General features: G+C 59.9%; 1 protein-coding gene across 1 annotated transcript; it reads right to left on the bottom strand.

Annotated features, from left to right (window-relative positions):
- Positions 1–1,111: 1,111 nt before the first annotated feature.
- FOXO6 (forkhead box O6) lies at positions 1,112–22,565 on the bottom strand. The gene is made up of 2 exons (XM_036828849.1): positions 21,655–22,565; positions 1,112–3,319 (listed from the first exon to the last, which is right to left on the bottom strand). The coding sequence occupies exons 1-2, from the start codon at positions 22,066–22,068 to the stop codon at positions 2,048–2,050; spliced, it is 1,686 nt and encodes a 561-aa protein (XP_036684744.1). The 5' UTR covers positions 22,069–22,565; the 3' UTR covers positions 1,112–2,047.
- Positions 22,566–22,571: the final 6 nt, after the last annotated feature.

Genomic DNA, 22,571 nt, shown 5'->3' with positions numbered 1-22,571 from the left:
CATCTCTGGCTTGGCCACGGACCCTCTCCCATTGTGGCCCCTTCTGGTCCATTTGCCTCCCCATCATTGTTCATCTTTCCACCTCTGAGCTTTGGCCATGCTAAATTGCTTTTTGTTCTGGAACCCAAATGATCTCTTGACTCTGGATCTCTGATCATGCCATTCCCTCTGTCTGAATCCCTTCCTTTACCAATGCCAACTCATCCTTCAAGGCTCAGCTGAGACAGCACCCCCTCCGGGCCCCTTCCCTGACTCCTCAAGCCCGGGATGGGTGCAACTGTCTCATTCATTCCCACAACAGCCCCCTGCCTCCTCCATTCATTACATCTCTGATCTAAAATCGCCCATTTACTCATCTCTGTGCCCCTCGAGCCTCTAAATTCCTTGAGAGCAGAGGTTGTGCCTCTGTTGCTCTCCATGGTAGCCCCAGTGCTTGGTATAAGACCTGGCACATAGCAGGTGCTCACTAAATTTTCCATGGATGAATGAATGGATGCAGGACCTGTGCTGCTACTTTACATATGTTTTCTCATTTACTGCTCACAAGAAATCCATGCAATAGGTGTACTAGCCTGTGGTCTAGACCAGGAGAGCAAGGTTATGGAGGTTGAAAATTTGCCCAAGGTCACACAGCTGGAAAACAGCAGGGAATAAATTCAAACAGAAGTTTGTGTGCCTTCAAAGGCCTCCTTTCCACCATCGCTGCCTGCCTTCCTAAGCCATTTTCCCTCTCTGACCGTTTTCTCATCTGTAGAACGGGAACAAAAATTATACCTAATACAGGACCTGGCATGAACACGTTCTCAGTTAATATCTGTGCCTTCTCTCCCAACCCTGAAGCTTATTCAGGACAGAATATCCCCAGGCCAGAAACTTCCTGCATGCACATGTTCACAGAAACAGGTGCAGAGCTCCACACAGGCACATCTCCAGCATCCAAAACTCAGTAGGCACTTAACCAATGTGTGTTGAGCAGACAGACATCAGTGAATGCTGACACAGACTCAGACACAAAGCCACAATGGGCTCGGGCACAGGGACCCCCGCCTCCATGATCCCTACCAATTATCCTCTTCCTCCGCAGCTCCCCCTACTAGCCCAAGGCACGAGAAATATTTAAAACAATTTTATTCATGAAAATATGCTGTACAATGCACTCTACACGGCCTCGACACGGCACACACGCACACGCACACGCTGACGGCACGGCCACGGTACACTGCCTACGATATGCGCCGGGGACGCCGCGCCCACAGACCGCCCCGACCGGACACTTATAAATATGGGAGAGGAGCAGCCAGGACTGGCACGGAGAAAGGGGTGTCGGGTTGGGGGGTGGATCCGGAGCTGAGGCCCACTGGGGAGGCTGAGACCAGTACTGGGGAATGGGGACGAGCGGAAAGGAAGAGGGACTTCCACCTGGGAGGGGAGAAACTAAGGCGGGCAAGGATGAGTGGGCGGGGCTGAACTGTGGGTCTGGAGGTCGGAGAGTGGTTGAGGGCCGAAGGAGGACAGCTCAGGGTGAACAGCCAATAGGTAGGCGTGAGTGTGTTTCTGGGAGGGGGTTCCTGGCTTGGGGTGGGTGAGGCTAAGACCAGTGGGAACGTGTCAACTGGGGATCAGATTCGACTTTGGGGTGGGCGATTCGTCACGCGGGGGCCCCGCAAAGGAAACTGAAGATTCGGAGACGCCCCCCCCACCCCGCCCCGCCCAGTCTCCCGGTGGGCTTCCCAGACCAGCACGGCCCACCTCATTCCTCCCTACTCCCACCCAGCCCGGAATCCAACCTCCACTCCCAGGCTTCCCGCCCTTGGGAGGAGGGGGAGCGGGTCTCAGGAGTCTGGGCAAGAATGGCAGGGCGCCCCAGCCCCTCCCTACCACTTCCCTCAGCGGTCAGCTTCCGAGGGATGTCTCTAGCTGGGTTGGGGCTGCCTCCTGGATCCCCTCCGTGGAGCGGGAATGGGAGTGGGGACCCGGGGATCAGGATGGGAAGACAGAGGCCCCTGGGGGGGGCGGGGCAGGGCACCGGGGGCGCGGGAGGCGGCCCTCAGCCCGGCACCCAGCTCTGGTTGGGGGGCGGGGCCCCAGCCAGGCCGGGAGGCGGCGGCGGCAGGGCCGAGTCGAAGTTGAAGTCCATTTCGTCGCTGTCCATGAAGTCGTTGAGGATGATGGACTCGACGTCGCACTCGAGGCTCCCGCTGAACATGTCGAGGTCCAGGTCGGCCGGGAAGCGGTCGGGCGCGGCACCCAGCGGCCCTGCGGCGGCGGCCGCGTACGGCCCCGGCAGCGCGTCCAGCAGGAGGCCGCCGGGGGGGCCCCCGAAGACGGCCGCGTGGCCCGGCGGCGCCACTCCCGCCGCGCCCGCCTCGCCGGGCAGCGTCATAAGGCTGATGGGGTGGGCTAAGGCACTGCGCGAGGGCGCCGGCGGCGCGTATGGGGCCACCCCCTTGCCCGGGTAGGCGGTGGCCGCGCCCGCCAGCGCCAGCTCCCCGGGCGCGCCCAGCACCGGGCCGGGCCTGGGTGCGGGTGGCGGTGGCGGCAGCAGCGCGGGCAGCGCCCCCGGGCGGTAGGGCGCGGCGGCCGGCGCAAAGCTGGCCTGCTTGTTCTCCTGGATGGTCTGCATGGGCAGGCGGCGCAGCGCGCCCAGCGCCGGCGGCCCGAAGCCCCCGCCCCCGCCCCCGCCGTAGGCACCGCCCTTGCAGCCGCCGAAGTAGGCGGGCGTCCCGGCTCGGGCCCGCGGCCCGTACGCATCCTGCGAGCCGTCCAGCAGCGCCTCGGGCAGCCCCGCCCCGCCGCCGCCGTGCAGGCCCAGCGGGCCCCCGAGCTCGGCCAGGCGGGTCAGCTCCCCCGGGCAGCGCGCACCCAGCGCGGGCGATAACGCGCTCGCCGGGCTCGGGTACATGAGCGGCGACGACGGCGCCAGGGCCTCCAGGGCCTCGTCGTCCTCCAGTTCGGCCGCCTCCCCGAGTAGGGGTCTCCCGCCGCCGCGGAAGTCGGCCCATGCCTCGTAGTCGTCGCTGGCGTGCGAGGCCGGGCTCGTGGCCCACTTGGCCGCGGCAGGCACGGGTCCCGGGGCTGGCGCGCCCTGGGGACTGTCGTCGGGGCTTCGCTCCGGTGCCTGCAGCTGCTTCTTCTTGCTGGCCTTGCCCTTGATGCGCAGGAACTTGGCCCCGTTGTCCATGGACACGGCCCTGCGCCGCGGGGTCTTGCCCGTCTTTCCGCCCTCAGGGTTCAGCATCCACCAGGAGCTCTTGCCTGTGCCCTCGTTCTGCACGCGGATGAACCGGGTGTGCAGAGACAGGTTGTGGCGGATGGAGTTCTGTGGACAGAGACAAGGATAGGGGTGGGGGAGTGGGAAGTGAGGGGGTAATTGATGGGAAAAGGAGTGGGAGAAAATAGAGAAGTGAGAGTATAAGAGAACAGGAGAGGAGCCAAAAGGTGGAGGGGGAGGGAATAGGGAAGATGAAAGGGTAAAGGGGAGAAGGAGGGGAACAGGTGTAAGTACCAGGTCGGACAAACTCAGACTATCCATCCTCTACCCCAGACCCGCCCCATCCTTCCCGCTCCCCTGCCCCACACAGGCACTGTCCGTAGGGTGAGGCCAGGGCTTTGGGTCTAGCCTTTCCAGGGAGGCAACTCCTAAGGGGCCTGCAGCGGGGGAGCAAGACCCCCCCTCCCCAACTCAGCCAAGCCCCGCCCGGGGCTAGCCAGGCTGCCAGGGCCCCCCAGCAGATTATGTAAGGGCTCATGCCGCTGCGGCTCATTTGTCCGCTCCCCACCACCCTGCCAGCCTGGCATGGCGCCAGGAGCCCGAAAACCCAGGGCTCCAGAAATCAATCTCGCGGTGACTGATTAAGCCCTGTTTAGAACTAATTGCTCTTTCGTGTGTGGGGAGAATAAATTACCTGCTTTAATTTCGTGTCTTTAAAATGCAACTGCAGGTAGAGAAGACTGTTAACCCTTTGCTGGGAAGGCCTGACCAGGAAAAGCAGAATAGGCTGGGGGTCCCCAAGGTGGGTAGAGGCCCAGACTTTCCCCCAACTTCTCTGAGCTTCTGTGAACTCCACAGAGGCTTTGGATCCCAGCAAGCCCCTCAAAGCACATCCACTGGCCATGAAGACCCCAGACCCCGCCCCTGCTCACTGCCCACCTTCAGGTCAGCCCAGGTCCCGTCTGGGCTGCAGCCCTCCCTCACCTCCCCTCCCCTCCCCACCCACCTGATGCTGAGTAGCTCTGCCCTCAAAGCCCCTTCCTGGTGGAAACTTCACAAAATCCCCACAAAGCAGGTGGCATCAGGCCCATTTACAGACAAGAAGACCAAGGCTCAGAGAGGTGAAGTGGCTTGCCCAAGGCCACAGAGCCCTTCTGCTGCCCCTGGTCCTTCCCTGGGCTTCACCTTAGGCGCACCTACACATATCCTCTTCTAAATTTCTGTTGGGCCCCATATCACTGCCTGCTTTTGCCAGGCCTGTCCTGGGGACAGAGGAAGGCTGGGGAGTCCACAGCTCCACTGACCTGGCTCCCCACAAGAACCTGGAGGAGTAGAGCTTCTGCAGGGCCTACCATGCCCCAGCTCTGAGGCCTCCCTGCTGGTGGCCTGGACCTCCTGGCTCAGGCGCTGCTGTGGAAACAGCAGGGGTTTGGGTATCTGCAGGGCTGGGCAGGATGCCTGGCTCTTTTCAGCCACCTAGCTATGTGACCATGGCTATTGACTCAATCTCTAGGAGCCCATGCCTCAGTGAGCTCCTCTGAAAAAAATGGGCGACATCCAGTAACCACCTCAGAAGGCTGTTAGATCATTATCTGAGATAACGTGTGTGGGTGTTTGGTGAACACACCAGGTGCCCATAATGCTGGTTAAATCCCTCACTCTGGCCAGAAGACCTCACTTCTTAGATCACTCCACAGACCCACTCTGTCTCTACAATCCTTAGTATCAGGCCCTGAGTGTAACTGCGCTGGGCACGAAAAACTCTGGGGAGCTGGCATTACCCCATCTCATGTACCAGGGAATGGAGGCCAGAGGCATGATGTAACCTGCCCTCGGTCCCACAGGCGGCAATGCCAGGTACCACTCCAGATCTGCCCGGCATACGGACCTGCTCTCATCCGCCCAGCTCCAGAACCTCTGATCCACGAGGGCTCTCCCTCCTGCCTCCTTCCCGCCTGTCTCCAGAAGGAGGGGTCCTCCCTGCTGCCCAGGGCACCCTCCCACCCCTCACCCCCAGTTCCAGGTACTCACCTGACTCTTCAGGGCCCCAGGCTCCCTATCTCTGGCACTTTCTGGTCTTGGGAGATAACAGCTAGGGCTTCAAGGTCCGTCCCAGCATTGTCCTGCCTGGCTTCTCCTGGGGCCCTGAGAGGAGGGGAGCTGGACCCCCAGGGAGTGGTGCTCCCTGGAGTAGAAACCCCCTCTCCCGCTCCTGCCCCTGCACCTGGCTCCCCAGCCCCTTCCCAACACCTGTGTTTGTTGCGGGGGGGCCTCAGAGGCCTCAGTTCTCCTCCCCTGGGGGATTATCTGCCTTACCAGAGGCTCCACCTCCCAGCTGCTCCAGCTAGAGGTCAGTCAGGCTACACCTCTTTATCAGTGTCACTATGTGCCAGCCTGGTTCTGAGTGCTTGGGGGTGGGAGGAGGAGGAAGGACACCGCCAAGTACGGGCACCTCCCGAGTACCTGCCAGGTCAGCCCTGAGTACTGGAAGTACTTGATCTCACGTGATCATTCTATCAGTCTCCATACAACGCAGGGATTGTGAGCCCTATTCAAGATGAGGCGAGTGAGGCTCAGAGAGGTTAAGTAAGTTGAAAAGATCACACAGTTTAAGTGGCAGAGCCAGGCATTGATTTCAGGTTAGTCTCGTTCTGAGTCTAAAGGACCTCACGTTCCACCATGGGAGAGAGAACAAGTCAGAGAACTTCCAAAGAATCTTAGGAAACCAGTCCTCCATTTCTTCTGAAACTTTCCATGACGTAACCAACCCTAGAAGCTGGCAGTATGGGAAGCTGGGGGCATGTTAAAAGGTCAAAATTCCCTACAAGTCTTGTGCTTCCTTTGTAGAATTCAAAGGAATCTTGCACTGTACTCTGTAATACTTCCAAATTTTCTGAATATCAATAAAAATATTTTAGATTCCCACCAAGAACACATGTTCCAGGCCTGTGAAGGTCTGCATCCTTCCCCACTCTGTTCCCTGCCCAGCCAGGTACCCCTGAGCCCCAGCCCAAAACCACAGCTGGTTGGACCCAGAGAGAAAAAAGGACTTGCCCCAGTTCACCCAGGGATTCGAGCCCAGGCCTCCTGACCGCCAGCTTGGTGGCCCTCCTCCCCCGGCAAGCCTGACCCGGGGCCAGTCCCTCCTCCTCTCTGGGCCTGTTTCCCTCCCCATAAATTGATGAGATGGGCCACTGCACTCTACGCACCTTTTCAGTCTGACAATAAAAAGTTCTTGGAATCATTCAGTCCAGAGGTTTTCAAACTTTTGTCTTTTCTAAAGTAGTGGAACCTTTTTAGTGAATGGAATCTAATGCACAACTTGAGTGTTCTACACTCAAGCCATCGGAGGTGGGGCAGGGGTACCTGGAGCCCTGCCTGCTCAGCACCCTCCCTTGGCACTCTCACTGAAAACGAGGCCCTTGGGGAGGGATTCTGCAGGCCAGGTGGATGGGGCAGTTGAGGCCTAGAGAGGTGCCGTGCCTTGCCCAGTGTCACCCAAGGAGGTGGCCCAGAGCTGGGCGAGGACCTAGGCCTTGGTCTGCTGAGCCAGGCTCTTCACCAGGTGTGCACCAGGGCTGTGCCCCAGGAGGCAAGGCCAGGCCCTGCAGCCCATTCTGGCTACTCAGGTCCCAGCCACCTGGTACCCATCAGAGCTCCCGGCCAAGATCCAGTGGCAAGCGCCGATCACATCTCGCCCACAAGGCCTCCTGGGAGGCCAGAGGCCACGGAGGAGGTGAGGGAGACGCCTCTACCAGGCAGCAGTAACCAGGGCTCCCTCTCAGAGTCACCTAGCAACCCGCCACCACAGCTACGGCCCCGGCATGCCCCGGTTCCCCTGGTGCCCAAGCTGGGCCCTGCTTCTGGGGCCTCACACCTCCCACACCTCCATGCAGGCCTGGGGCAGGTTCCCAGGGGAGATGGGACCTCCCTGACTCAGTGCCTCAGAGGCCATCAAGGGGCAGAGGGAAGGGACAGTAGGTTACATCCCATGCCCATCCTACTCTCCCTCAGAACCTGGGCGAGAGGCCAGCCCCCTGGGGCCTCAGGCACCAGGGAGAAGAGGCTGGTACAGGACAAAGAGCAGGCCTCTGGTGTTGGATCTGGATTCCAGTCTTGGCTTCAACACCCACAAACAATGGAGCAAAAGATGCTTTGAACCTCTATTTCCTCAAACAGCTACCTGCTTGCACCCTGTTTCCCTCCAGGCAGCAGCTGGAGGGATCCTGTAAATAACGTGGACCACATCCAGTCCTGCCCAGAATACTCTGATGCCCCCATCTCACTCAGAGTAAAGAACAAAGGCCTTGCCGTAGCCCACAAGCCCCTCCATGACCTCCCAGGCTCCTCCCCTGACCCTGTCCTGCTGCCAGGAACCTGCCAGGCACCATCCCACCTTGGGGCCTCGGTCGCAGGGGCAACACTGTTTGCCCAGATGCTCACATCCGTCTCTCATCTCCTTCAAGTCTCTGTTCAGATGTCACCTATGTGAGAAGCCCCATCCTGCCCACTCTTTTAACAAGTGCTTCTCTGCCTTGCCATTTCTTGGCCCCCTTAGCCTGCTCTGAATTTTTCTAAAGCAGTTAGCACTTTCTAAAGTACCATATAATTTCTTTATATTCTGTGTTTATTATTTATTGTCTGGTTTCCCTTATATTAGAAAATAAGTTCCATGAGGGATTTTTTCCCCCTTTTTTTTTTGTAACCGGACCCCATGTGTTTGGTATATGCTAGGCATTTCATAAAGTTTTGCTGAATGGATGAAGGAGAGACAGAAAAGGGGGGGAACACTGTGTGGCAGGGAGAATTAATGAGACTGTCAGAGTGGCTGGCACACGATAGGGGCTTCTCCAAACTGGGCTGAGAGAGGGGAATACAGGATGGAATGGGAGGCAAGCATGGGGTGGAGAAAGGCAGGAGCGGTCGGAGCCACAGAAGGAAGCGCAGAGAGGAGGAGGGGCTTCTGTGCGAGGGGAAGAAGGGCTCCCAGGGTGAACAAGGCGGCTGCCCACCCCAAGCCCCACCTGCTCGCTCCTCCTCCCCAGATAGACTTGGGGAAGCCAAGGCTTGCTGTGGCCAAGCCCTCTCACAGCCTGGACCACGTGGGCCAGAAGACGCTGCAGCAGCCCCCGTGGGAACAGAATAACCTTGTCCTTGCTGATGGTGCCTCCCTCGCGGACAGGGTCTGAGCCATTTGGTAGCAGCAGCTCATCTATCCAAGGGGACACCCTCATCTATTCCCAGGACACCCTTCGCCCACGAGCGGTAATGCATTCATCTGACAGCACAACCCCATTTATCCAGCACACCAGTCCCATTTATCCAGCAAGTACAACCTCATTCGCTAACAGCACTCCATTCACCTGACGGGCCCCCTCATTTATCCAGCAGGACACCCTCATTTATCCTCCAAGTCGGAGGCTCTCCTTCCTCCTGTGGTGTGGCTGTGTTCTCTGACGGTGCAACCCGACTGATCCAGCAGGACAGCATCTCTTCTACAAGTACACTTCATCCCCTGATAGTACGACCTCATTTATCTAATAATGCAGCCTCACCTTGCCTCCAAGTACCACCTCATTCCCTGGCAGTACACCTCGTTTATCTTCCAGCACAACCTCATTTCTCCTCCCAGCACAGCTTCATTCCCTGATAGCTCAAGCTCATCCAATCTTACTTCTCCAGCCAGAGCCCACCAGATCTCAGGGCTGAAGAGTAGGGGCAAAGAGGGGGAGTTTGGAGAGAGAAGAAGGGTCCCACCATTTGCTGTCCCCTGCCTAGAGAGGGCTGCATGGCACTATGACTATATCCAATCTCCCCAGGCCCTAAAGGGCCCATGGACTTTGAGTTCTAGGTTGCTCAGCCCAGCCAGCCCTCGACCGTTGCCCCACCTCCCATTTGGTCCCCTCGAGAGCTAAAGAGGGCCTACAGGATGGATTTCCTTCAGCTCTCCAACAGGGGAAAAACCCCACCTGATTCGATTTGTAGCATTTGCTGATTTCTGTGGCATGGATACTCCCATCGTAGCCAATTTTAAGCTGGCAGCATGATGTCATTGAGTGCAGAACTGGGAAGAAGTGTGCATGATCAGCTCTCACGAGCCAGTGCAAGCCAGCTCTCGCACACCACTGGCCCGTGCTCAAATACCGAGGCAGGAGAAGGGCACCACCTACCATGTGCCAGACCTAAGCTAGACTCTTTAGATATGTTTCTTCTTTGAATCCTAAAAACCATGCAAACTGTGAGTAGGTAATGCTATTTTACAAAGGGTGGGGGGAGAACTGAGGCTCAGGTGGGTTAAATGACACCTGAGGCCATGAAGCTGGGAAGTGATGGAACCAGGTCTGGGTCTCCGGGCTGTTGGATTCCAAAGCTAAGGCTCTTCCTACCCACACCGCCAATGTGGCGGGGAACACTGCCCTGCTGCCCACCTCAGAGGTCATACCTGCCCTGGTTCTCAAGCCCAAGCTTCCTGGTTTTCATCAGAGACAGGAGACTCAAGTCTTATGCTCCCCACCCACAAGCCCTGTGCTACCTCCTGGCCTCTGGCACCAAGGGGATTCCAGGACCCTCCCAGTTCAGTCCTGGGTCCTGCGTCCGTCCATCCAGCCCAAAACCAGGTATGGATGCCTCTCCAGGTCCCATCGCTGTCCAAGGTTCAGCCCGGCCCCTCCCTCAGGAAGCTGATCCCAACTACCCAATGGGGATGGTGATCCAGCTCCACCCTCTAGTGCCTTCCTGAGCGGAGATCACCTGTGGGGCGTGTGAGCGCTCTCATCCCCTCCGTGACTCCCATTTCCTCTCTCCCCGCTGCCTTCCCTCCTTTCCTGCATAAAGAAGGGTTAAGGGCTAGAGTTGGAATCCCAACTTCATCCATGTGACCTTGGGCCTCCCCGTAAAAGCCGGTAACTATCGCAACATCCATGGGGGAGGGGGCGTGGCTAGGAGCTGGATGAGATCCCACATGTCAAGAGTCTTCCTGACTCCCTGTCTCAGCCCCAGGAGCAGCTCTTGTACCACACCCCACCCCCTCTGGCCCAGGAACACACCTGACTCAGAGAGAGCCACAGACTCTGGGGGAGGGTGGCCGGCGGGGGGAAGGGTCACTGGCTCTGCTGCCTGGAGTACTCAGTCCAGACAGGATTCCTGGCAGAAGGGGTGACCTGGATGACCTCAGGGCCCTGAGGCCACATGCAAACCCTTGGTACTAGGGTGTGTAGTGAAGGAGGGGTAGAAGGGCAGGTGGGGGCATCAGAGCCACAAGTGTTGACAGGTGAATGGGCTTGGGGTCAGCAGTGGAACAGAAGTGGGCAGCCAGGGGCCAGGAGGAACCAAATGTCCAAAGCAAGGCATGAGGTCAAGGGACAAGCCCTGGCGTCCCCCACCCCTGCCACCCCAGAGACAACAGAACCCACACACCCAGCCCGGACAGCACACAAATCAGCAGCAGAAGTCCCAGCTCACCCCTACTCAAAAGCCCATGGCTCCTCATCCCGCCAGCGCTTGGGTCCAACTCCAGACTGACATTCAAGGGCCCTCTGATGCTCTCCAGCTTCATTACCTCCATTCCCTTAAACCCATCTGGGGCTCCAGCCACCCTGGATGTCTCACGCCTCCATGCCTTCACACACTCTGTTCCCTGTGCCCTTCCCTCGCTCTCCGCTCAAGCGGTTCCTGCTGCTGCATCAGGGCTAGCTGTGCAGCATCTTCCTAGCCCCCTCTGCAAGCCCCACAGGTAGTTGCTCCCCCTTCAGTGCTACTGCAAAAATCTACCTGCACGCTGGAGTATAACCGTAGGTGAGTCTGCCTCCCCACCTGAACTCTGTGGGGCAATCCTTGGCTCACAGCAAGTCAACACATAGGTTGGAACCCTCAGCAGCCATGAACCACTCAGGCCTGGCAACTCTGCAGTTTCTGTTCAACAAGACCTCAGGCCGGAGCTCCAGGCCTTGCCTCCTCCCTCCCAGTTTCCCCTCCAGTTCCTGCTGCCTCTGCCACCTCCCTACTTCTCCCCTGGCTTCTCGGGAGACTTCAGCAAAGTGAGAAAGGAAAGAAACTACCATTTGCTGAGCATTCGGTGCCCTGTGCTGGCACTCAACAATTCAAATCTTACTGAGTATCTGTAACAAACCTCTGAGTTGGTTTATTATCCTGATTTTACAGATGAGAAACTGAGGCTTCAAGAGACAACTGACCTGCCCAAGCGGGTAAGTGTTGAGGCAGGAATTCACACCCAGGGCCCTTGCTCTTCCTCCTACCTTGAGAGGCCTCTAGGGAGGAGCCTAGGCCAGACAGAAGCTCCCCTGGGGGGGGGGGCGCCAGGAGCTGTCCACACTGGCTCAGCAACCCCTCCACAGACTCTTCCCTCCCTCTTCCAGGATTAAAGGGGATCCCTAAATGCCAGGCCATTCAGGCCTCTCCCAGCCTCTCCTCATCGGAGCCCCCTCCCTCCCTCTGCCGGCAGCACATCCCACACCCCTGCCCCCGGCCCTGGGAGCAGCTGCGGTGACCTCACCCAGTCCTGCCCTGGGCCTGGCTCTGGGGAGGGCTCAGCAGCTGTGCCCCAGCCCTACAGGCTGGCTCCTGGGGGGGAAGGGGGGGAAGAGTAGGCATGGTGCCAAGAGGACCATCTGCTCTCCCTGGGGCATGGCCACCCGCATAGACACTGCCCTCGTCCCCAGGGGCTGCCCTTGGCCCTCTGTCCCCATGCCAAGGGGCTCCGGGAGCTCTGGGCAGCCCACCCAGACCGGGGCACCAGCCCTCATCTGCCATGTGTCTTCTCCTGGAGCCTGAGAGGTCCTTGCAGGGCATGTTGGAGCACGAATGTCCGCTGAAAAATGAACACGTGCTCAGGGTAAGCTCTGGGGGCAGAGGCCAGAGGCCAGGGCTGGGTGTGCTGAGGACTGCCTGCCCCAGCACCAGCCCTGCCGAGCCAGGAGCAGGCGACCCCCTAGGGGCTGGCGGAGTGGGGGGGGCTCCATCCACTCACATCTGCTCAGCTGGCAGGTGCCTCTGGCTGAGGGCAAGCCCCTTCCCCCACGGCCCCAGCTCAGGTTACAAAAGAAGGCAAGGCCAGCTGAGGACAGGGGGAGGGGACTGGAGGGGTGGAGGAGGCATCACAACTTCCCAGAGTGTTGGGGGAGGAGAACCCGGATCCCTAGATGAGACTGAGGGCCAGAGAGGGAAGGACCATGCCCAAGGTCACACAGACTGCCAGTGGGCAGAGGAGCCAGCGTCCAGGGGCAGGCAGCCCCGGATTCGAGGGTGACCTTGAGTAAATCACTGGCCTCATCTGTAAAAATACAGTGCCTAAAACCTGCCTGCTTGCCTCCCAAGGCCATGGGGAAGGCTCTGTAGGCTAGAGAGCAGTGGTTGGACCTAAGGGCAGGACGAAGCTTGGACATCCTGATTTTCTGACACCCCAGGGACAGAAAGGGAGGGACTAGAAGAAGAAATCCTACCCCCCACCCCAAACACATACACAAGTCAGTGTCTCTCAGGGATCAGGGCCCAGGACCCCCCCCCCACCCCCACACACACAGCACACGTGGAGGTATCTCCTTTCCTTTCCCAGAGCAATGAATAACAATAATGATATTTGCTAAGATTTCACTGGGGACTTTACATGTAACTCTCCTTACATGCAATTCTCACAACAAAGCTTGGACATAAGTCTTTATTATTATCCCACTTTGCAGAGGAGGAAACTGAGGCTAGGTTGCCCAAGGCCACACAGAGGGTAAGTGGCAGAACTAGGACTGCTCCTCCCTGCTTGCCTCCAGACTCCTACCCACACCACTTTGTCTTACCTCTGAGATCCTCAAGGCACCAAAGGGTGCTGCTTGGCACCTCAGGCCTGGCATCTTGGAATCTTGGGGCCTCCACCCTCTCTCAGGCTCATCTTCTCCCCTGGACCCCAGTATTAGGCCCACATTGGGCACCTGAGCCAGTCTCTCCCCCCACCCCAACCCTCCATACCATCCTTTCTGCCCATGCCATTCCTCATCCCTCACAGCTTGGAGTGCCAGCTCCTTGGTGTGGCATTCAAGGCCATTCACCGTCCGGCTCCTGCTTGCTTCCCCAGCCTCAAGTCCTGCTGGGCTCCAGCTAACACAGCCAGACCCTGTGGGGCTCCTAAAGAGTCCTGAGGGTTTGACTCCTTTGCCTGGTTCTCCCGCCTCACCTCCAAATACCCATAGCTCATAATCTGGCCCTCCATCATGACCCTGGGTAGTTTTTATCCTCGTCTTATCTCCCCCGCTGGACCTGCAGGCATTTCGAGGGCAGGGAGCCAGTCCGGTTCCTCTGAGCAGTGCTGCACAGTGGGTGCCCAGTGGGTGCCCAGTGGGTGTAGGCCTGGATTAACGCGAGCAGAGGAAGCGGCCATCAGCCCTGGGGCCTGCAGATGGAGGGGGGCGGACAATGTCAGCTCCCTCCCTCTGGGAGCTCTGGATTTGAGAAAGGGTGCCAGGGATCCCAAAGCCACCCCCGAGGCTGGAAGCCCCAGGGCCAAACTCTAAGGGAAATCAGAGAGACAATGCTAGGGCTGGGGGGCAGGGGGGTAGCGGCCAGCCTGGACTGTGCTGGCCAGAGCCCTCGGTTAGGGAGGAGTAACCCAGGGGAGTTTCATTTCTGTCCCTTCCAGTGGGATACTGTGAGAGCCACTTTGTTTCTCTCAGCCTCAGTTTCCTCATCTGCAAACTGGGGATAGTAGCAGTACCAGCTTCACGGTTTGCTGTGAAAATTAAATGGAAGCACACCTGTCATGGCATGTGGTGGTTGCACCCTGGGCTGGAAGAGTTCTGTGTAGCTGAAGAAGGGTCAGAAGACGGGTGGGGTGAGTGATGTGGCTGTACAGGTTGACTGGGGCCAGGTGGCCAAGGCCTGGAATGGCACGCTACAGCCCCGGGACTGGATCCTGTAAGACCAGCACCGCGCTGTACACATGGTCTCGCCTCCCCCACCGGACGGGGAGCTAGCAGAGAGCAGGGGCTGCGACTTTCCACTTCCTGGTGGGCCAGCGCCAAAGAGGCCTGCTGAGTACACCGACGTTTCCCCTCCCTCGGGCAGCCAAAGGCTCTCAGTGGCAGAGCACATCAGACACGGAGGGCGGGCAAATGTACTGTGGTGTTTCAGTCCCTTGGAGCTGACTGCATGGGGCTCAATTCCCTGGAGGACCCAAAAAAGAGTGAGGAGGAGAGATGTGGGCTCAGTCTGGGCAGCCTGTTTAGAGAAGGTGGTCCGCCCTGGGAGCGGAAGACGGGAGGGGGACTTCCCTGGAGGTCCAGTGGTTAAGAGTCCATGCTTCCACTGCAGGGGTTGCGGGTTCAGTCCCTGGTCGGGGAACTAAGATTCCGCAAGCAGAAGCAGAGGAAGCTACCATCTAAGGCATCGGTTCAGAATCCGACCCGTCATCAGACAGACCTGTTAAAATATAGATTCCAAAGCCCACCCACTGAGAGTCTGCTACAGAGGGTCTGAGACAGGGACTGCAGACTGTACTACCTAAAAGCTTCTAGGTGACTCTGATAATCAGCCAGCTCTGCCAACAACTAAGGATTTAAGGCAGATTCTCAGAAAGACACATTGGGTTCCAGAATCACCTAGGAGGTAGGATTTTGTTCAAACTACCCAAGCACCCGCCTAGTTTCTGAGGGGTGTCCCCAGGGTTCAGTCCATGAGAGTCGATAGCAGCCTTGGTGAGCATGTAACAATGGCAGTGGTTTGGGCTGAAAACTCCAGGGTCAGGTATAAAGATGGCAGTGTGAGGGCTGCCTGGGATCAGAGGCAGCAGGGAAAGTGGGAGGGAGGGCAGGGCCTGGACAAGGCCAGCAGAGGGCCCAGGGGTCCAAACAGAGCAGTTTGGGCTTGGTTGGCTCCCAGGGGAACTGAGGAGCCCTGAAGGGTTCCGGAGAGAGCATGAGTGAGCCCTGGGGTAGGAGGGCTGGCTGGGGTGTGGGCTGATACTGCACTGGCATTGGAAGATGGCAAAACATGGAGGAAACAGGTCTGCTTCTAAATCTAGGCTCAGCCTCGTCTCAGCTATGCTACCTTGGCCAAGTGACTTCATTTTTCTGAGCCTCCATTTCCTCAACTGCAAAATGGGGCTATTAACACATACCTGGCAGGACCCAGGGAGGATGAAATGAGAGGATTTATGTGAAGTGCCCAACTGACTGCCTAGCACCCAGGCGTTAATCCTCTGAATTCTCGTTCCCCTTCCCAAAAGAGGCATCCCCCTGCGAGACCAGAAAGGCTTCTCTGCAAAGAGGGAGGCCCGGGGGGTGGGGGTGGGGGAAGGTGTGGGAGGCCCCTCCCCCACACGCCACCTGGCCCCCCTCCCACCTCCACATATGGGTTGGGGGGTGGGGAGAGGCAGCAGACAGCCAAACCCTCCCAAACAGGAGTTGGTTTCCATGGTAACCAGGATGCCAGGAGGAAGGGGGGCGCTCCAGATCCAGCTGTCCCCCTGAGCGCCCTACCAGGGCCCCAGAGCCTCCGCTAATGCCCACCTAACACCCTGTACCCCCCATCTGCCTGCTCTGGTGGCCAGCTGGGACTGCCAGGAGCACTCCCTTCACTGTGCCCAGAGTTTGTCTGCCACCTGGGTACTGCCAGGGGCAGGGTAGACAGCCCCAAGCAGGAGTCCCCAGTTCGAGTCCATCCACACGTGTACTCACGTGCTTCCACCCATGATAAGTCCCATTAGGTACTCTACACTCTCGGTCCCAACTAACCCCTCATGGCTCCTAGAACCAGAGGGTTTGTCAGTCACAGCCCCGAAAGGGCCACAGTCTGAGTGCGTTAAGGCCCTTTGGACACAGATGAGAACACTGAGGACCAGAACGGGAGAGAGCTTTGCTCCAGCTCACACGCGCTAGATCAGGGTGCCCTACAGGTGCTCTGCCCACCGCTCACCAACTCCCGACTCCACAGCTCCAACAGACCCCAAAGGGCTGAACTAGGACACCCTGAGTGATGCTCCAGAGAGATGGGTCATTGCCAGGGAGAAGGAAGGAAGGCCTAACAACTTGAAGGTCTTGTCTAGCAACAGAATGGGCAGTCCCAGAGCTTTCGGGCTCCAGGTCCCTGGGAGTATGTGAGAAAGGGATTGATCTGGGAAGGAGGCTTGGAAGCGGGTGATGGGCTCCACCTCTCTTGGAGATCCAAAGTCAGACTCAGAGGTGGAAGGAGTGGGCACCAATGTGTACCTGTTTCTCAGGTACCCACTCCCAAGTTGGGAGGCAAGCCACAGGCTGCAAATAGGAAAGGGGTGCTGAGGAGTCAGCCACAAGTTAAGGGAGACAGTGAGGTAAGGAGGGGGCTCCCCCTGCTACAGCTGGTGCACCCATATGCCAGAGGCTCACATCCACACACGCAGCCCACGACCACACCCTCACCCTTCACAAGACACAGAGAGAGGGGCTTCCATAGCCCCCAGGACCCCACGGAGTAGCCACCACCAGCTGCCACTCAAAGATGGGAGAAGGTGGGCTGCAAGAAACAAGCCTGCACCCTTTCCAAATCCCTCCTCTCCAGCCCCAATGGCACAGGAGGAAATGCTTGAGTTTGGGGGACAGGACGGGGTTCAATTCCCAGGTCTGCCACTTCTTAGGGATGTGACCCTAAGACAAGTCACTTCTCCACCTAGGAAACCGGGATGCTAACACCCACCTGGAAGGATGGAGGACAGGATTTGAGGGGACGTGGGCTTGGATGGTGGGCGCCTGCTCCCCGGCGCTCTGAGCCCTTGCCCCTCTCTGGCAGAGCCCCTCCACTCCACTCAGTCCTGAGCTGGGTCCTCAGGGCGTGCAGAGAGGGGAGCCCCAAACCGCAGAAAGTGGCGGCTGGGGGGCGCTGAACTTTCGAACCCGCACACACCTCCCCCCCCCAAGCGCCGTTCATTACCTTAACAGGAGTTAAAAATAACCGTCTCATCTCTTTAAATTAGTCTGTCTGCAATTACCGCCTGGCACGGCGCTGCCCGCCATCGTCCCGCTGGAGCGGCGCCAGGTGGCAGGCGGGGCCCTCACCCTGTCTGTCGGTCTGTCTGTCTGCCTCCAGGTTCCCCCCTTCTCCCCGCAGAGGCGCAGCCACCCCAGGGGCCTCCCGGCGGCCCTGCCTCCCAAGCTCCCCAAGTTTCTGGGGAGGGGGCCGGGCGGGCCACGCGGCTGGCAGAGTGTGGGGCCTTCGGGGAGCAGAGGATTGGGGGGGGGAGGGGCGCGGTGGCGAGGGAGGGGCGCCGGGAGGCCCGGGAAGCCGGAAGGGCCCGCTGCGCGCCAGCGCTCGTGGGTGGGTGTGAGCAGGTGGCCGTGGGAGTCTGCCGGGCGTGCCAGCAACTGTGCCAGGAGCGGCTGGCACGGGCTCGTGCCCAGGAGGCGGGCAGCTGCCAGCCCCCCGCTCGTGCAGCGCGGGGGGTGAGGACACCCCCCAACCCGGGCTCACACCGCCTCTTCCCACACCTCCACCAGCCCTCGGGGCTGGGGATCCCCGGAGGACAAAGAAGAAGGAGGGAGCCCTGCTGGAACGGGCTGGGGGGAGGAGAGAAGGGGGAGCCCCTGCACGCACAACCACCGCTCAGTCGGGCTGTAGCAGGACCCTCCTCCCGGCCTCTCAGATCAGTCTCTCTCTTCTAGCCCCCACCCCACCTAGGACCTACGGGCCCGCCTGGGCCGTATTGGGGGGGAGACACCCCCCTGCTGATCCCACCCCACAACAGCCAAGCTGCTCCAGGCACTGAGGGAGAAGGGAAATCCCCATCCACTGGGCTCCTCCCCCACCAGTCCCGGGGACAGGAATGGGAGGCACCCAGGCCTGGCCTGGGAGCTCCCAGGGGAGCTGGCAGCCTGGAAACACAAAAGCAGGCAGAATAACTCCAAGGGCGCTAAGTGGAAGCAGCACCAGGACCCGGAGCAGCCTGGAAGGCTTCCCGGAGGAGGAAGGTGGGGCTAGAGTGTCTGAGAGGAAGTAGGAGGCTCTACCTGGATGTGGGATATCCACACTTTTGCGACACTGGAGAGGGAGGGAGACTCCTGTCCAAGCCCTCGTCCCAGACCTGGAGACCATCTGCCCTGATGGCAACACTACCAGCCTCTCTGGTGGAGTTCCCAGCACCAAGCCCAGACTCTCTTCGGGCTTCAGCCTGTTGGGTGCCTTAGGCCTGCTGTTGATCTTGCCTCCTCCAATTCCTCTCTGCAACACCTCTGAACTATCTTCCCACATCACAGGTGGGACCACAGGGCAAAGGCCAAGCACAGGGCCCTCACTCGGCCTTTCCCACGCCACAGCCCTGCCATCCCACGCTCCTAGCCCTGCCTAGGAGCCCCTGGTTCCAGCCTGGCACACCCAACAGTCTCCCAAACCCAACATATGCAATTCCACCTCCTTGCCTTTGCGTATGCAGTCAATATCCCTTGGAAGACTTTCTCCCAAATTCTACCCACCCACCCCACCCAGTGAAGACAGACCAGATCAAGTGCCATCTTCTCCGTGAGGGCTTGCCTGGCTCCCCAGGGGATCTAACCCACTTTCCCCACACCCCTACTCCCACCCCCACTCCCCGGCCCTCAGTCCTGCCTGTAAGACAGAGGGCTTGCGTGTGGAACTGGCTGAGCCCTGATGCATCCTGAAAGCAGGTGCAACGCCTTCCCCTTCGGTCCCCCCACTCCATCTAACACAGGGTTCGGTACACTCCAGGACTCAAGTGCAACACTTACGTGGGGGAGGGGAGGGAGGAAGGAACAATGGGGTCCCTGGCCCCAGCCCTGGCACCTGAGGTGTATCACAGTCTCTGCTAACCGGAGGGTGGCTGGGAGTTGGGAACGGCCCCGCCACCAGGGCCCTGGAGGGACTGACTGGGAATGGGGGAACAGGCATTAGGAGGGACAGGAATGAGAGGGGAAGGAGGCTCCCTGGGGAGCTGGATGGGGGGGTGGGGTAGAAGGAGGACAGCCACTGAGGGGATGAGATGGGAAAGGCCAGGGGCCTCTCTGAACAGCCCTCCTCCAGTGCCTCGGGGGTCTCTGCCAGGGCCTAGGTCAGGAGCCCAAGGCTGAGGCTCCCTCACCAATGCCCTAGCCCAGGACAAGCATTCCTGAGCCCAGGCGCAGGGAGAACCAATGTGTCCCCAGCAGCGTGGTGCAGTGGAAACTGCATCCAATGGGCAGGCGGGAGGCCTGGGCCATCATCCAGGGCCTGCCGCTCACTGATGACCTGAGAAGAGTCCCATTCCCTTCCAGGGCCTCAGTCTCACAGTCTGAGAAATGAACTCATGGGACTAAATTATCTCCAAGTACCTTCCCAATCACAGTCTAGGATTTAGATCTGCCCCCGTTTGAAAGCTGTCAGTGTCCCCCACCCATATCCAATGCCAGCAGGACAATATTCCAGAGGCTCTGGGTCCCTGGAGGGAGACACATCTGGATTGGGATCCAGTTTTCCCATCTACTGACTGTGTGACCTTGGGCAGTTCACTCCTCCACTCCCTGCCTCAGTGCCCAGCCCTATAAGTGGTGACAGTAAAACCCACCTCAGGGAGTGCAGAGAGCATTAAAGGAGACACCTGGCACAGATGCCTGAAGGTGCCTGGCACAGGGCTTGGCCCTGAGACCCTCAGTGAACTGCAGTTCTTTCCCAGCTTCAAGCCTCATGTTCCCTCTTGCCATCTTCCTTATCATCCCTCACCCATCAAGCCCAGCTGGAGCTCTGCCTCCTGCAGGAAGCCCTCCTGGCTTATTCTGGCCCATAGTACCCTCCCTGGCCTCACCACCCTCTGCACTATCCACCTATTTCTTCACTCTTTTACCAGACACGCACTGGTAGTTCCCAGTGCCAGGCTCCATGCTCGGTGCCGTGGGCACAGAGATTGTTCTGACACTGCCACTGTCTTCCAGACGGGGTGGGGAAGGGAAATGAGACAGGACACAAAAGACTAAGACCTATGACAGGTAGGGAGAGGGCCAGAGAAGAGGGAGTCCTGAGCTAGCTAAAAAGGGTTAGGGAAGGCTTCCTGGAAGAGGCATCTGAACTCTGTGCCCTTGAGGACAGGGACTATCTACAGGGAGAAGTGAAGGGTGGGACAGTACATGGGAGGGAGGTGGGAGCAAAGCACAAGGGCAGGACCCACTTAGGAGGAACAAGTGTTCCGGAGGGGGCTGAGCCCAAGGGGACCGGAGAGAGGATGGAGAAGGAGACTCATGTCGGCCCCTCCAGCCTGTGTCCCCACCCAGTAGTGGCCAGAGACAGACAGAGAAGCTGCCAGCGGAAAGCCTGAGAGCCATGGGCTCCCAGGGCAGAGCACCGTGGCCCCTACAGTGCAGCCACGGGGCATCTTAAGCTGTCCATGTCCGCGAGCCTCCCCTCCTCCACTGGCACACCTCCTTCCCCTGACCCTGCCTACAGGCACCACCAGCCAGAGCCCCTTCCCTCCATTCAGGCATGCCTCCCTCATAGAGACCCCCCTCTCCCACAGGGAGTCTCACAGCTCACAGGCCCTAGGCATGGCCCGACCCCCACCCCACCCCAGTCTCCTCTCCCCCAAAGGCATCGACTATCCCCATTCCCCAACAAGTTGGCCAGGGGAGGGACTAGAGGCCACAATCCAGTCAAGACCCTGTCCTCGCCCAAGATGGCTCCCCCCTTTCCATTGGTTGGTACTGAGGCCTCCCTGGGGTGCCCCTCCCCTCTCCCCCTCCCCCAAGTGCATCTGGGCTCAGAAAGCCAGGGAAGTGGAAGACAGCCTGGGGTGGTCATGGACAGATCACCAGGTCTCAATACCTTGCCCTCACACCAGCAGGGATCATCACCAGCCCACCATGCTGATCCAGGCAAGGGGGGCAGCAGCTGCCCCACGGAGAACTCAGATCTCAGGTCACCTGACCAGTTCCCCACCCTAGGCTGGCTGGTGCCCCAGAGTGAACTCCTGGCACCACAGAAAGAACTGTGGGCCTAGGGTCGCATTCCTCACCCTGAGGCCAGCTCCAGGGAGGGCAGTGGGAAAGATCTGGGAGGAAAGCAGCCACTGGCCCCAAGTCATTATTTCAGCTCTTTAAGGAGGGTGCCCTGGTGGAGAGGGTAAAACAAGAGTAACACAAAGCAAACTCGTGGGGGTAAGAGGGGGGTCCCCAATGTCTGAGGCCTGAGAATAGGTTCTTCTGCTATGCCCCCAAGGATGGGGTAAGGGTGTCCCTCGAGAGTGCCTCAAAGTGGCAGTCCCTTGTCACCCCACCAGACCTCCCACCTCGCATCCAGAGCATGCACACAGCTGCTCCCAGCACGCCCCCGCCTGTCTGCCGGCCGGCCCCACGCCCTGGGCACACACTCTGTGACTCCTGGGGGTGCCCCAGGGCCTCCCTCTAGACCGCCCGCCGGGAGCCCAGACGCATCTAGCAGCCCCTGGAAGCCCCAGCCGACGACTCCAGACCCCCTCCCCTGCCGGACGCCCCCACCTTCCAGCCGGCCGAGCTGTTGCTGTCGCCTTTATCCTTGAAGTAGGGCACGTAACGGACCATCCAGTCGTAGATCTGCGAGAGCGTGAGCCGCTTGTCCGGGGCGCTCTCGATGGCTTTGGTGATGAGGTCGGCGTAGGACAGGTTCCCCCACGCGTTCCGCCGGGAGCTCTTCGCTTTCCGCAGCGGTCCGACCTCCGCGCCCAGCGGCGGCGCTGGGGCCATCGGCGGGGCCGTGGCTCGGCGCTCCGGCCCGCAGTCCTCAGCGCCCTCGGCCACCCCTGAACCCAGCGCTCCGTCCTCGTCGCCGACCAAGTCTGGCTGCGGCAGGGGCCAGGTACACGAGCGCGGCCGGCTCTGCGGCGCGAAGTCCGGGTCCACGTCCACCTGATGCGCTCGCAGCTTCGCAGCCATGGTCCCGCCCGGCTCGGGCGAGGAGGGGAGGGGGGCTCCGCGGATGGTGGGCGGGCGGCTCTGGGATCTGCGCGCCCCGGGGAGGCCCGCGGGAGGGGTCCCTGGCGGCGCCGGCTCAACCGCGGGGCGCCATGGGCCGGGTCGCGGAGACAGGGGGCTGGACGCGCTGGGAAGCCCGAAGGGAGGGAGAGGTGGGGGCAGTGAGGGAGCGGCGGCCCCGGAGCCCAGCGGGCACACACCTCGCCCAGCCCCGCTTCTAGCACCTGCCGCCTGACTGCGCCTGCAGCCACCACCGCCACCGTCTTTGCCGCCGCTCCCCCGGCGCCGGCCCCGCACGCGGGCCCCGCTCTCCCGGGACGGGGCCGGATTGCACCATGCCGGAGCCCGAGCCCGTGCCGGAGCCCGCGCCGCCGCCGCCCCGTGAATGCCGCCGCCGCCGCCGCTCCGGCTCCAGCGCCAGCTCCCGCGCCTGCCGCGCTCAGCGCCGGCTGCACCTCGGATGG

This window comes from Balaenoptera musculus, chromosome 1 (genome assembly GCF_009873245.2).
Source record: "Balaenoptera musculus isolate JJ_BM4_2016_0621 chromosome 1, mBalMus1.pri.v3, whole genome shotgun sequence".
NCBI lineage: Eukaryota > Metazoa > Chordata > Mammalia > Artiodactyla > Balaenopteridae > Balaenoptera > Balaenoptera musculus.
The sequence above is the reverse complement of the archived record's forward strand: the minus strand, read 5'-3'. Positions and strand labels throughout refer to the sequence as shown.

Bases quoted from the DNA above. Each gene is read 5' to 3' on its own strand.
- FOXO6 (XM_036828849.1), bottom strand. From the start codon at position 22,068: ATGGCTGCGAAGCTGCGAGCGCATCAGGTGGACGTGGACCCGGACTTC. The intron at 3,320-21,654 runs GTGGGGGCGTCC...CTCTGTCCACAG, and splicing joins ACAGCTCGGCCGGCTGGAAG to AACTCCATCCGCCACAACCT.